Source organism: Pleurodeles waltl, chromosome 7 (genome assembly GCF_031143425.1).
Source record: "Pleurodeles waltl isolate 20211129_DDA chromosome 7, aPleWal1.hap1.20221129, whole genome shotgun sequence".
In the NCBI taxonomy this organism is placed as follows: domain Eukaryota; kingdom Metazoa; phylum Chordata; class Amphibia; order Caudata; family Salamandridae; genus Pleurodeles; species Pleurodeles waltl.
This window is the reverse complement of record NC_090446.1, coordinates 994,267,262-994,281,172: the sequence shown is the minus strand read 5'-3', so window position 1 is coordinate 994,281,172 and position 13,911 is coordinate 994,267,262. Positions and strand designations below refer to the sequence as shown.

At 42.4% G+C, this 13,911-nt stretch overlaps 1 protein-coding gene across 3 annotated transcripts in view; it reads right to left on the bottom strand.

Moving 5' to 3' along the window:
* Positions 1 to 5,241: 5,241 nt before the first annotated feature.
* SDK2 (sidekick cell adhesion molecule 2) overlaps positions 5,242 to 13,911 on the bottom strand; it is a 945,724-nt gene continuing 937,054 nt past the window's right edge. For all 3 annotated transcript variants that reach the window (XM_069199807.1, XM_069199808.1, XM_069199809.1), the window contains one exon: positions 5,242 to 13,683. In XM_069199807.1, coding sequence (XP_069055908.1) covers positions 13,330 to 13,683 — 354 coding nt within the window. In that variant the 3' untranslated portion in view covers positions 5,242 to 13,329. The remainder of the gene's footprint in view (positions 13,684 to 13,911) is intronic.

Sequence of the window (13,911 nt, the reverse complement as noted above, 5' to 3'; positions counted from 1 at the left end):
GAGAGGCTGACACCAACCACACTAAGCAGAATTTTGGCATGTTAGAAATCAAGGAGCATATTTATCATAGTTTTGCATCGCTCCTGTGCCTTGCAAAGGGCACAAAGGCGTCACAACATTAAAGTCAGATCTATCCAGCCACTCAAGGCCACCTTGTGTGGCCCTGAGTGGCTTGAAAAGTCTGGAGTAACACAAGGCAGCACAAATTGCTGCTTAGCGTTTCTCTGCCCTAGGGATGTATTCCATTGATGGAGCGTGGGTGTTCCCATGCATCTACCCATGGATTTTGGTGCATTCTCTGATTTATACCATTAGTGGTAGACCTGGGAATGCATCAAAATGCTATGCCTTCCCAGGGGAGGCATAGTAAGGAGAAATATCTTTATTTCTACTCGTTTTTTCCTCTTTCTACGTGTGCACATTGCGAATTGTGCAGCACACGTAGAAAGAGGAAAATGTCTCTGAGGATTGTTTTTCTGCACAAAGGTGCCCCCTCTTGCACAAAAACAGTCCTGTCTACAGTACAAGCACCCTTGCACCATGACGTAAGGGTGTCTGCATTCGTGTTAGGAAGCCAAAAGAGCACCAGTGCAAGTAAAGAACAGGAATGCGCTGTATAATTCTAAATATGGTGTATTCCTGCCTTTTCCCTTTCCTGCAGCACCAGAAGGCAGCTTGCTCATTGCTTCTTGAAAGTTTGATAAATCTGGCCCGATTATGTACGTTAATTAATCCCGTACCAAACATGAGCAGTGCATTTCTAATCTAGTTTGAGCCACTTAATTTCACTAAACGTAATCAATGAACAATAGTATCCAAACCCTACTGTGCATGCATCTCTCACTGAAATGATGATGTGATATCATACGGGTGGCCATATATATATATAATAATGACATGATGTTGGATCATTATTTAGATTATTCTCCTTGTGGATCTCCAGTAGGATCAGACACTGTATCTTGCTGGAGGCTGACAGAATGCTCATTTCCAGCAGCGTTTTCTGTATACAATTTTGTTTCTTTGCCACCATATGAAGTGGCTCCATGTTGTGCTTGACCAGTCCTGGCTTTATAGGCAGCATCACTTTCCATGTTGGGATGTCTGAAGCCATGCTAGCTGTGTTAAGGGCACAACTATAAGTCCCATAGTGCAACACCTTGCTGGCTGATAGGCAGGACTGCTTGATGTTGTCACACATGACAAGGCTGGTTGCGTTACTTCCTTGTATGTACACTCCTCCTACAATATCTGCAACCCCTCTTTTGCCTATTATCTCCCTGCCCTGAACTCATCCAGAATCTCAAAAGCTGCTGCCTGCCTGAGAAGGAAATTAAAACTTCCATAGACATGTTAAAGCGGAAATTAATGAGAAACGTTACAATGTTCCATGTTGATAATCGTTTTACCATCTAAAAATACGGTAGAAAAAAAATTGTTACAAGGATAAAATAAGGCCTTCGAGCCAGATTTGAACTAGCCACCTAAATATATCAGCTCTTCCACTACATTCCTGTGTTCTACCAAATTAACTATCAAAAGCTCTCAAACTAGGTTTCTGTCTCCTTTTGTTTTTTAGGTAGAGCGTTCAAGCGCTTTGACCTCTTGTACATATTGTGGGCTTTTAACCATGCCAATCTCACGCCCATCACTTTAATTTGTTTGTGGGCTTGCCTTTCAAAAATCCCTTGATGTCATTGGTATACGCTTTAGTTTGTCCTGCCTTGGGGCGATTTGGTTACCTCCTTGGACATTGTCCCTGTTACAGGGATAATTGCACGATTGCCGATATACTTCAGCGTGGGCGAACTACTTTTTTCTTTTGTCTGCGCTTCATGGCTTCCATGGCAGTCAGAGTGCATACTCGATTGATGGTATTGGTTTTACATTATGTGCTCTCTGATCTTCTTAGTACACGTTCTTTGCAGCAGGCACATTAACCCTGTGCGCTACCTTCTGATGACTCCAAGCTTCCACTAGACAAAAGTACGTTCTCTCTCCAGAAAGAACATACATTGCCGGAGTTATTTTGATATTTTTAAATTACAGGCACTTTGTGATTTGCCTAGTACATGTTCTTTGCAGCAGGCACATTACCCGTGTGTGCTACCTTATGATAACTCCAAGCTTTCAACAGACAAAAGTACGTTCTATTGGCAGCCATGGCACACATAATGCTCAGAGCGGGAACATGATTGGTGGTATCGTTTCTTCATTATATGCACTCTGATCTCCTTAGTACACTTTCTTTGCAGCAGGCATGTTAACTGTGTGCTACCTTATGATGACTCCAAGCTTCTACTAGACAAATGTACGTTCTCTCTCCAGAAAGAACATTAACCCTCTGTGATACCTTATAATGAGTCCAAATTTCCACTAGACAAAGGTACGTTCTCCCTTCAAAAAGAACATTAATAGCCAGAGTTATTTTTACATTATATGCACCCTAATCTGCTTAGTACACGTTCTTTGCAGCACACGTTCATCCTGGGACTTGTAGTTTTATTTTTATAACGTGATACAAGCTGGAAATCAGCCCTTGAAGTAGTATTTGTAAAGTTGTCCAGTTCCCTAGTTCGATGCGTGATTCGCTGATTTAGTTTATGTTTCAGCTTTGCGTTCTGGGATCTGTAGTTTTATTTTTATAAAGTGATACAAGCTGCAAATACAAAGCAGAAACCTGACAAGATGAACTACACGTTTGAGTCTATGAAACTTGACCTGTGTGTGTATTTATAAAACTAACCTCGAGGAGAGCTTACGGTTGATTATGCTGTACAATGGTCAATATTTTATAACCAATATTTCAGTTCAAAACTGGCTGAGGATCATTAATATCATGTGAGGCGGCTCTCCTCAAGCATGTAAAAATCATGGGCGTTTTGTTCGACTCCCCAGACTTCAGTAAAGGGACAATGATTCAGTAAGCATGCATTCTTGGAATACAATTATTAATTCATTGCCCCGTGGGCAATGTCGCCTGTACCAACTGCCAAGTAAATATGTTTATCACCTGGGAGGAGTTTGTGTTTTAAGGGCCTTGTTTAAAAAGTATTCCACTAGGCTTACTAGCTGTTTAGTTATATGCAGGGCCACTGGAATTATGTGGCATAAAGGACCAAAATATGCGTCATGGTTGATGAATTAATGTGGCAAAAAAAGTCTGGTTATGCATTAACAATGCCAATAGCACCAACTCAAGTAAATGCGAGATCTATTGCATTGCAAATGCTTGTTTAAACTTGTAGAAGCACAGAACAGTTGCAAAACGCTTGGACTCACTCTTCCCAGGGCCATACTGGGAGCCCAAAGCAGCCCTGGCAATTTGGTCAGACCAGCCCCTGGGTAGGGAGAGTGGTTTGGGGGGACGAAGCACTGCTTCTTTTGTTCTTTTGTTACTGGAGCAGAGTTCACAGTACTGATGCAAAACTGGCCGTCACCACTGAAAAAATGGTCCCATCCTTCCAAACCACTGGGAAACCTGATGGCCACTACGGCCAGTCCGGTCCTGCCTTTCCCTCCATAAGAATGCACGCAGTGTGAACCAAACAGGCACTGAGAGCTGGAGGAGAGGTGCTGCTGGAGGGGTGTTCACTTGCTTCCAAGAACTGTAAATGCCAGCAGTTACTGCTGAACAATTTAAAGTTAGGTAAGAAAAATGAAAACCAGAAAGATAGACTTAAAACAATACAAATGCTGATGGCAGTGTTTATTTAGAAAAGCAATTAACCCTCATGAAATGTTGATATTGCTGAACCATTGACTCTACAGGGAGGGGGAAGCCAGAACTGCTGGTAGGTGATCGCACTGAAGTTTAATGGAGGTAGAGGACTTGTTAAGTGTCACCTGTACGATACATGTGCTATGGTTGTTAGATCCTGTATGTGCTGTCCTTGAAATGAGTACTTTTTATAATAGGGTTTGGACCCCACTCATTGATTACCATTCATTGGCTTCATTGTCACTTTTTTTATTGCCTCACTTCCTTTTTTTCTGTGGATTATAGCCTGAGCACAGATTGATTCTACTTAATTAGTGTCCGCCCGCTGATTGCACTCTAATTCAGGTACTTTTTCTTTCACTGAAGTCACCTGGCTCCACCCCCTTTATACTGAACTGCTATGATTTATGTTGCTCCTTTGCCCGCTAGGCTTTCTCAGTCTAAGACACTTTTATTTGTAAACAAACCAGTTTCAAAGCAGAATGTACATACCAACAGGCTCCTGCCTAGGATCAAATGTACCAGAGGCTTACACAGATCATAGGTCGAGAGAATTGGTAGCTTATTGTATTGTAACTGCCTTTATATGGTACTTACTAGTCCTGACCAGGCCTTGAAGCGCTATATGGCAATTCAGTGGCAACTCGGGCAACCTTCTATACCACACAATGCCATACCACTCCACACCACGCTACCCAGTGACACACAACACAATGCCACTCCACTCTGCCACTCTAGGCCACTTTGTCACTCAATGACACTCTACTCCGTCACTCTTTTACAACAAAGCTAAAATATATTGGATAAACCAATAGCTCTCACTCGAGCGAGACCTATTGGCTTTGCCAATGCTTGCTGTTGCTTGGTTTAGATAGGGGTGGCAACACGTGTTTATGGAGCTTTCCCTCTGAAGACAGTTTTTCCTTGCACAAAATGCAGCCCCTTCTGATAACTTCGGTTCAACTAATTTAAGGGGACAGTAAAAGCAACTCAGGAGTAAAGGTTTGATGTTCATCGGAGTCGGGATGACTGGAATGATGCGTCATATAGTGACAATTTCTAGTGCAGGGACAGATCATTTTGCATCACAGTTTTGTCAAATTAGATTGTAAACATTCGCAGTTTGTGAAATGCTATTGTCATGTCTCCTACATTTAAACCTTGGAACCCCACTTAGGCTCCCACGCCTTCCTGTATTTCAATGGCTTGCATGGTTAGTTAATAAGCGTGGACAATTGTGAACAGATTTTAACTCTTACCTCAATAAAAAGAGACTCTGAAAAGTGAATTCAGTAAAATATAAGTGTGCAAAATTATTGTTATAAAATATCTGGAATTTGTTTTTGAAGACACTGGGTCAAGTGGCATACAAAATGTTTACACGGTAAGTAGGTTATGTGACATCCTGTTTTTGTTCTATTTTCCCTGGACACGTCATTTCATTGACCTTTCAGATAGGCTATCTAGGCAAGCTGACACTTGAGCTTGGGAATTTCAAATAAACGCCACTGACACCACAGTTTGTATTTATGCTTTTATTTATTTTATTTATTTTTAAAAAATTATTTCCACCCACAATGTTTTCAACCAGGAGTGGCTACAATTTGTCTCAAAGTGCCTTAGGAGCCATTTGCCCCTCCCCCCTCAAACTCCATTTTATGTGTCAATGACAGTATTTCGCTCTTGGCACATATAGTTTTGTAATTATTCAGTAGACGGGGAGGACTGCACACTGGCATTGCCCTTCAATGCCTTGATCCATTTGCTGAAAAAGGATGTTTTATATTTGGGTCAAATCTGATTAGATGCTTTTTGGCAGTGCTTGCTTCTTCGTGGTTCACTCCATTAATCCTCCCTTTAGGTCGTGGGAAAGATAAGCTTGGCATTGTCACGCTGAGAACTGGGCACGAAAAGCTGGCATTCGCCTGCGACAAAGAACGCATTACATTTGTTGAATTCAAATCAAAAGTGAATAGTGAGGCTATCAGCAGGCAAACAATCTGTTACTGGGAACAGACCAATTCTAAGAGACACCTTGGCACAACAACCAGGAGTTGGCTGTTATCACTGGGGATGCTACATGTTGCAGATCTTGGAGACACCAGGGATTAAAGGCCAAAGTCGGCGTGTATAACTGGCACCAGTAAATACGAGGGAATGCTTGTATAATCTTGGAGTTTAACATAGAACAAAATCCAAATATTGTTTTTCAAAGGAGACGCAACATGTCAGAGATAGAATCTGTAATTCTTGGAGAGGCCATGGACCGAAAGGCAGAGACAGATTTGATATTTTAGCTGCTAGGCACTGGAATCACCCTGGAATAAGGGCCAAGGATGTCTTCCACGACTGAAGACCTTACATATCATACAGCGATTGTTTATTTTTGAGGACACCTAGAATAAAGCAAATTGATAACCAAAGAAGGGCCATTTAAATTCGGAAACTCCATGACATGAGGATCAGAGATGTCTTACGAATGGACATGCCATCTTCATTTGGAGTCTATCCCTTCATTCTTGAAAGTAAGTATTATGTTCGCACGGAACCTAGAGTGACCCCAGGGAGCTCTACTAGTGGAATATACACCTTTAGGTCAGCCAACAGACTAGTGAAGGGCATGATGACGTTGAGAGGCAGACTGGCCTGAAGGAAAAATTGGAGACTGTAGTAGATCTGGGGAATGGCCAATTACATGGCAGGTCCACAAGGTTATCTTACCTACATAACCCCAGCCCTGCTGCTTTCAGAGACACGGACACATGTAGAAATCAGCAAATTTTCCTACAACATACTCTGCGTCTCATTGAGGTAGTTGGACAAAATCTGACGTCTTGAACCTCATCACAGTCCAAAATAGGAGGCCTCTCCAAGATTGGGTTTGCGATTTTCGAAAAAGGCTGCCTTTGGTAATGGCAGCTGACACCCAAAAGGTGACCGTTTCAGCAAGGAGACTACAGATAGAAAAAGCTTTCAAAGCTCCTTTTATCTTGTAAATCGGTCAACCTGGGTAATGCCCGACGAACAGAGCAGGGGCAAATTGAAGGGATAGCGGGATTAAGAGGAACAATTTGAAATATGTCTCTAAGGAGCACACGATTTAACTTAACCCTCAGAGGATTGCTCGATCAGCTTCATACATTATTACATGTAACAAAAACATAGCTATTTCACTTAAAACACCTGTACAGCCTTTGGATCGCAGTTTATCAATGCCTACTGTATTTAATTTGATTTCATTTTCTTTCGCTATATGTACGTAACAGTGTCTAAAAAGGAAATGTAGAAGAAAACACTGCACAGTGATGAGGAGTACTGAGGAGTACCAAATTTTAGATACTCTAACTTCATTTTCAAACTCATATACACACATTCCACAAAGACAATGGGATACGCTTTGCACAGTGCAAATAATCATATTTGTTGCATTTGTATTGGAAAAATAAACTTGAAACAATATTTCACAACAAATATATATTCTTTCACTTACAGATGGCAGTCGCTAAAATATCCTTTCCATATTTTTATTATATAGTTTAAAAATAAAGCAATTTATAGACTTTGCTGGATTTACAACAGAGGGTAAATTATTCATACACATTTGGTAGTTAAAATACAGATGAAGACGCCTAGATTTATATTTTGTGCAACATTTCTTTTAGAAATTCTGCTGCATTTTTTTTAAATAAATCTGTTTGCAATATCATTTTGAAAAATACAGAAAAGCAAAACGACAGTCCACCAGTTTCTTAAGATTTTTCCCAGCCAACATTAAGCTTTTTCTGCACAAACATGACTTTTTGTAAATTAGTTAGCAATTCTACAAATTGCTTTGTCAAACTAGCCAATTTAGACTTTGGGGCTGTACTTCAGGGTTTTAGAACCGCAGACAAAACTATGGAAATATGAGTGTGCATGGTAATGCAGAAATGTCAATGGGCATAGTGAAAAATCTGGGGGCATATTTATACTCCGTTTGCGCCGAATTAGCGTCGTTTTTTTCGACGCAAATTCGGCGCAAAACTAACGCCATATTTATACTTTGGCGTTAGACGCGTCTAGAGCCAAAGTATGGGCAAATAGCGTCATTTTTTTGCGTGAACGCCTTCCTTGCGTTAATGAGATGCAAGGAAGGCGTTCCCGTCTAAAAAAATGACGGCGACGCAAATGCGTCGTATTTATACTCCCGGGCAAAAATCACGCCCGGGAGTGGTCGGGTCAAAAAACCCCGCATTTGCGCCACTTTTTAACGCCTGGGTCAGGGTAGGCGTTAAGGGGCCTGTGGGCTCAAAATGAGCCCACAGGTGCCCTCCCCTGCCCCCAGGGACCCCCCCTGCCACCCTTGCCCACCCCAGGAGGACACCCAAGGATGGAGGGACCCATCCCAGGGACATTAAGGTAAGTTCAGGTAAGTATACATTTTTTTTTTGTTTGTTTTTTTGGGTGGCATAGGGGGGCCTTATTTGTGCCCCCCTACATGCCACTATGCCCAATGACCATGCCCAGGGGACATAAGTCCCCTGGGCATGGCCATTGGGCAAGGGGGCATGACTCCTGTCTTTACTAAGACAGGAGTCATTTAAATGGCGTCGAAAAAAATGGCGCAAATCGGGTTGAGGCGATTTTTTTGCCTCAACCTGACTTGCCCCATTTTAAGACGCCCTAACGCCATTTTCCCCCTACGCCGGCGCTGCCTGGTCTACGTGGTTTTTTTCCACGCACACCAGGCAGCACCGGTCTGCTAGCGCCGGCTAACGCCATTCCATAAATACGGCGCCCGCATGGCGCTTCAGAATGGCGTTAGACGGCGCTAAATTTTTTGACGCTAAACTGCGTTAGCGCAGTTTAGCGTCAAAAAGTATAAATATGGGCCTTGGTGTTTTCAAGTTATTCTTTTGGTGCCCTAAACAGGCAAATGTATCAGGAAAGATGGCACAACTCATCATATTCTAAACTGGCAACCGTCTCAAAAGGCCAAATAACTAGACCTCAAACATGAATCAAGTTGATCTGGGTCTCTCATATCTTAAATGGCAATTTTTTAGTAGTCATCCCAGCTTGTGGAATTTCAGTCGGAGAGCACAGATGCCAAATGGGCCAGTGTGGATTACCAAGTGGGAAGTTTAGCACCAACAGCCTTATTTAGAGTTTGGTGGTTGGGACTCCTTCAAAATGTGGTGCTATTCTGTGTGCCACATTGCAAGTACCATAGACTGTAAGGCACTTGTTATATTGCGGATGGGATATTTGTACATTTGTGATGGAGAATCCTGTTTTCCAAGCTTTTATAAAGGACCACATTGGTAAGAAAAATGATCATCTCTAAACTTCTAATTTACAAAGAAAGATTTATGCAAGGATGGCTGCTTTATGGTCAAAAGAGGCAAATCAAGAGGCCGTGATGCAGGTTTTGACAAGAGTTTAATCTGACATACTGACCCATAAGGCTTTTGACTGGATAGATCTAAAGTCAAATTGAGCAAGCTGTGCTCAAGTGAGGCCCATCCTGGCTCCTTTATGTCCATGGAAACACCCCCTCACTCCGTGCGGAATGGATTGCTCTACACCCCAGGGTACCAGCTAGGTTATGCAACTGCCTGGTAGCATTTAGGTTCTCACAAAGGGTGCTCTCCCTCGGTGGCCACCAGCCGGTCCACAGTGCAATACTCAGTATAAAATGATCCCAAGTGCTATTAATCATCCATAAAAAACACTTTAGCACATACAATAGGCCTATTAATACATGTATTGAAAAAAGCCAGTAACTGACACATATGAGCACTGGCAATGATTAAGCATAGGGAAAACTGGAGATCATGTGGTCGGCTCTGCCCGGAAATGAACAGACTGAATGGGCCTGACCTTATCAGTAATCAAGGTCTTCCCAAGAAGACTGGGAGACATGTAGGGGAGCTCTCATAGTCCACTGAGGCACACTGATGGTAATACGGGGGATGGGAGAGAGAGGAGGTCAGGGGGAGATGTGAACTGCTGACAGCAGGAGCTATGCCTGATGTGAAGGCCCAGCACAAATGTGAACGATGAGGTATATCTACGATCTTTCGTCTGATTGCAGACCAGTCTGCCACGCAACTGGTACTGAAAAAAACACTGATTTGATTCCCTGTTGCTAATTCTGAGATGAAAGGGGTCCTTTTACCAGAGGAAACTGTGTTATCCATCGCAGCTGCTGGTGCTCACCTGGGGAGCTTTGTCTGCACTGTTTGCCTTCCGTCTGGTAATTGCATTACAGACAAAGGCCCTAATCCTGCATCGTGTTAGTGTTCTGGAGATTAAACGCTTTGACAAAATTACATTTAAGGATGCGGCTGGGGCCTGCGCGTCTTCGTTGCCTAGCGCTCACTTTCACATCCTTGCCAAGCCTCGATTCACTTTTGACTGGCTTTCTAGCTTTATTATTTTGATTTTTCTATGGCAGGTGTTTCCTGTCAAAATCACAAAAAATAAGGTACCAGTGAGCACAGAAAATAAAGTATAGAGTGGGTAAGAAGACGGCTTCTTTTTGAGTTAAAAAATTGAAAAACTAAAAATGGTACCCTGCATGGGTTAACTATTCAGGTCGGTGAACTGCCACAAGGGTGGTTTTGTTTTTCCACTTCTGTCAATTGCCACACATAGTGGTATCCTATGCAGCATTCAGGACCAATTATTGATGGAGAAATGAAGGATATACATTTTAGTGAAAACTTGGGCGCAGGTTGCTCAAACAGGCCTCAAGTTATAAATAGTCTGCAATATCGGTCTCTTTCCTGCGGTGTTCGGCCTATAACCGTAAATGAGTTGTTGTGAACGACAACTTCCTCATACATGAGGCAAAAACATGATTTATCTTTGTTCTGTCTCTTAATTGCCAATAGTTTTAGGGGAGTAATATAATGCATGTTATTTAGGGATTTAGGGCCATATGTACGAAAGCTTTTTCCCATAGACACAGAATGGGTAAAATCCTTTGGCACATCTGGCCCTTAGAATCGTTGGTGATACTGAGCTTGAAATATATAAATGTGTATTGGCTAATAGCATCATACTATCCTATGATGCCATCTCTGTGTTTGATTGGTATAGCATTTCATGAGAACTCAATTGCTTTATAGGACTATAACACAGTTACTGCTAACTGTCCCATGAAGATATATTTTACAGAACGTAATTAGAGATTAATGATTCAGGAATAAATAAGAGGATCTTTTCATAAATTCACCGACCAAAGTGTCAGGGTCCTATGGCATGCCGAAATACTATGTGCATAAGATACACACATACAGTTTTCAGCCTATAAGCTTGAGAAGCAACCTCTGCCCACTGACACGAATAAGAAATGTTAGACTTGCATCGCTTAGCTAGAGAGTTAAGAAGTTGAGTTCAGGTGAAGCTACTATCCATGATATTGTTCACTGTGAGGAACAATGGGACTGGAGTGATACAAACTAATGCAGTAGTGGACACTGGAATCGTTTCCATCTCCACACAATCCCTTGTGGAGTGGACAGTAGGCTTCTTTTAAGTCAGCATCAAGTGAGTAATAATTAGACCCTCCCTAATGGTGAGATCAGATCACTATAAATAAAAGATTATGCTTCCAAAAGACCACCGTCCTTCATAGCACCTAGCAAGTGTGCTAACAGAAAACAGCATTGGAAACCTATAGATTACCTCTCACTTGTTGCCACCCCAAGCACTCCAAACATAGTATTAAACTGTATTCCACTATCCTGCACCAAAACTCAAAAGGCTGCATATTAAGGTTCTTGACGTGTGAAAAAGAGGAGGCAGGGATGACTGCCAGAGGCTGAATGGTGTCTTAGGGTATCCAGTGATTCGCTGCTAGGATATTTCTCCTGAAAGGGCAGGTGGGCTTGGCACTGTCCCAAGGCCTTTGAGGGTAAGAGACTGTTCTGAAATCTCACAATATTCCTATAGGACAACCAACTGGGCAGCAGGTACATCTCTTTATTTTACAAGGAAACCTCTGAAATACCACAAACCAGTCAAACTCAAACCTACAAATTAGGCAGAAAATAGGGTGAGTTTACGAAGAGAATCAAGGTGGGCCTGTTTTTTTGGGATGAAACCTCCAAATGAGTGTTAAGGGAATGGCACACCCGCCCATTATTTTTACCCGTGTCCCAGGTGCTCACACAATTTGGCACCAAATTAGCCAGAGGCCTACTTCTCTTGGTGACCATCTTTCGTTCCCTCTCTTCTTGATCCTTCTTTAACAAAAAGAAAACACAAAAATATGCACCACTGTCCTCAGAATTCACAACGCAACAAACAAGTAGGCACTGTGTGTTTTTGCTATGTTGGAAAACGAGAAAAAATGTTGATAGTTTTCCCATTTTTCCACAACAATGTTCATACACTAATAGGATACTCTCTTTAATGTTTTTTCATATAGCGATCTCAATTACCAGCATTTACGTATTTGCACGTTTCTACCACACTTCGATCAGGGTGGTGACACAAGAATTACAGATGAGTGACAACACTGTTGTTCTTTTCGGACACTCACGTGTTGGCCTTCACTCAGATACAGTCTAGAGGACAGGCAACCCCAGCTGCCAGTGTAATCACTGCTATTGGCATCATTTATTCAGAAAGAGGTTGAATTGTGACATTCTCACTTTGCTGCAGAAGAAAGAAATGGCCTCCACTTTCCAGGGAATTTAGCGGCTGAGGCTCTGTATCCACCAAGAGAAGCTGTAGTTTGACTTGTGAAAATTCTTTGTCCTATTCTCAAAAATGTAAGAATATGTGATCCCACAAGAACCAGCCAACCCGGCACACAGCAAACTAATCTGCGAAAAGAACCAGCATCACAGAAGGAGGTATGTTTATGTTTCCATTTTACAGTTTTTTTAAAAATATAATTTATGTAAACTTATTCTCTGAATATTTTTGAATAATACTTCATCAAACTGGATGCTGCCACCCTCGGTCTGTGGGTATCAGTGGGCTGGAGCACTGATTTAGCCCCATCGGTGGCTTAAGGTGAGCACACTAGTGATGCATGTCTGTGCGATGCAGTTCTGACAGTACACGTTTCGCATACACACTAGGCCAGGTAAGCCCTCTTAATGCCTGGGTGATTTGAACTTCTTGCTTTGATGGAGCCTGGACTGGTTTCACTAATTACTATCCTGCAAGCCTTGAAAAAAATGTCATTTCAGCTTCCTTGATCCAACTTATCAAATCATCACCACTGGGAGGAAGAAAATCCAGGTCCAAAATGTTTTGCCATTGTATTTTATTTCAACAGTCCCTTCTTTTAAAAGCACCAATAACTGGATGAGAATTCGTGGCAACCATCTTAATTTCTTTTTGGGAGGTGAACCACCTTGAAGGGGAGTGTTTTTTTGCACAGAAAAAAACTGCCATGGAATGGATGAATGATTCCTTTCATTGTCTTGCAGAGTAGGGAGCACTGTGTCATCCTGGAAGTGGCTATTGGACATAGGCAGCTGTGCCCGATTGTCGTGTCACAGGCAACCTTGATCGATCCAGGCAACATGTTCACTTTTCATATGTTTCTACCAGTTGTTTTGTTTTTGTTTTTCCATAAAATAATTCAACATCAAAGTTTAACATCAAACAAATGAAGAAAACCCAGCGAGGGGAGCTCTGGAACCAGGTGCCAGACTGCTGGGGGGTCGGTAGAGGCTGTTCTGCTGACTTGGGGGGTTTGGTGGGAGTTGAGGAGTGGGAGTCCGGCTGACCTTGGGCCGAAACAGGCTCCCTTGTTGGCTGCTGTTACTGTTGGGGAGCTGGCAGTGGTCTGGCTCGCCGGAGTCACTCTCTGCATAGCTATAGGCCTGGGCCCGTGAGATGCCCTTCTGCTGCCGCCTCCAGGAATTGTAGTATGTTGGGTCGCTGATGTAGTGGTTAACAAAAGAATGGGTCTTTTGCCGGTTCTGGTCCACTTCGTATTCACTTTCACTTCCCTGCAGTGGGGGAGAAAGTAGAGGTAAATAGGTTTTAATTAAGCTGAACAGGCATGAACCCACTGTATAGCCTACTTCTGCCAAACTAGGTTTGCATGCACCTACCGGTGCATTAACCCATATTGATATTATAAATATTATCCTACATTTATAAAGCGCAACATTTACCTGGCAGGTATCTTGGCACTAAGAAGCACTACAGTAAAAACACAGAGAATTAGCTACAGA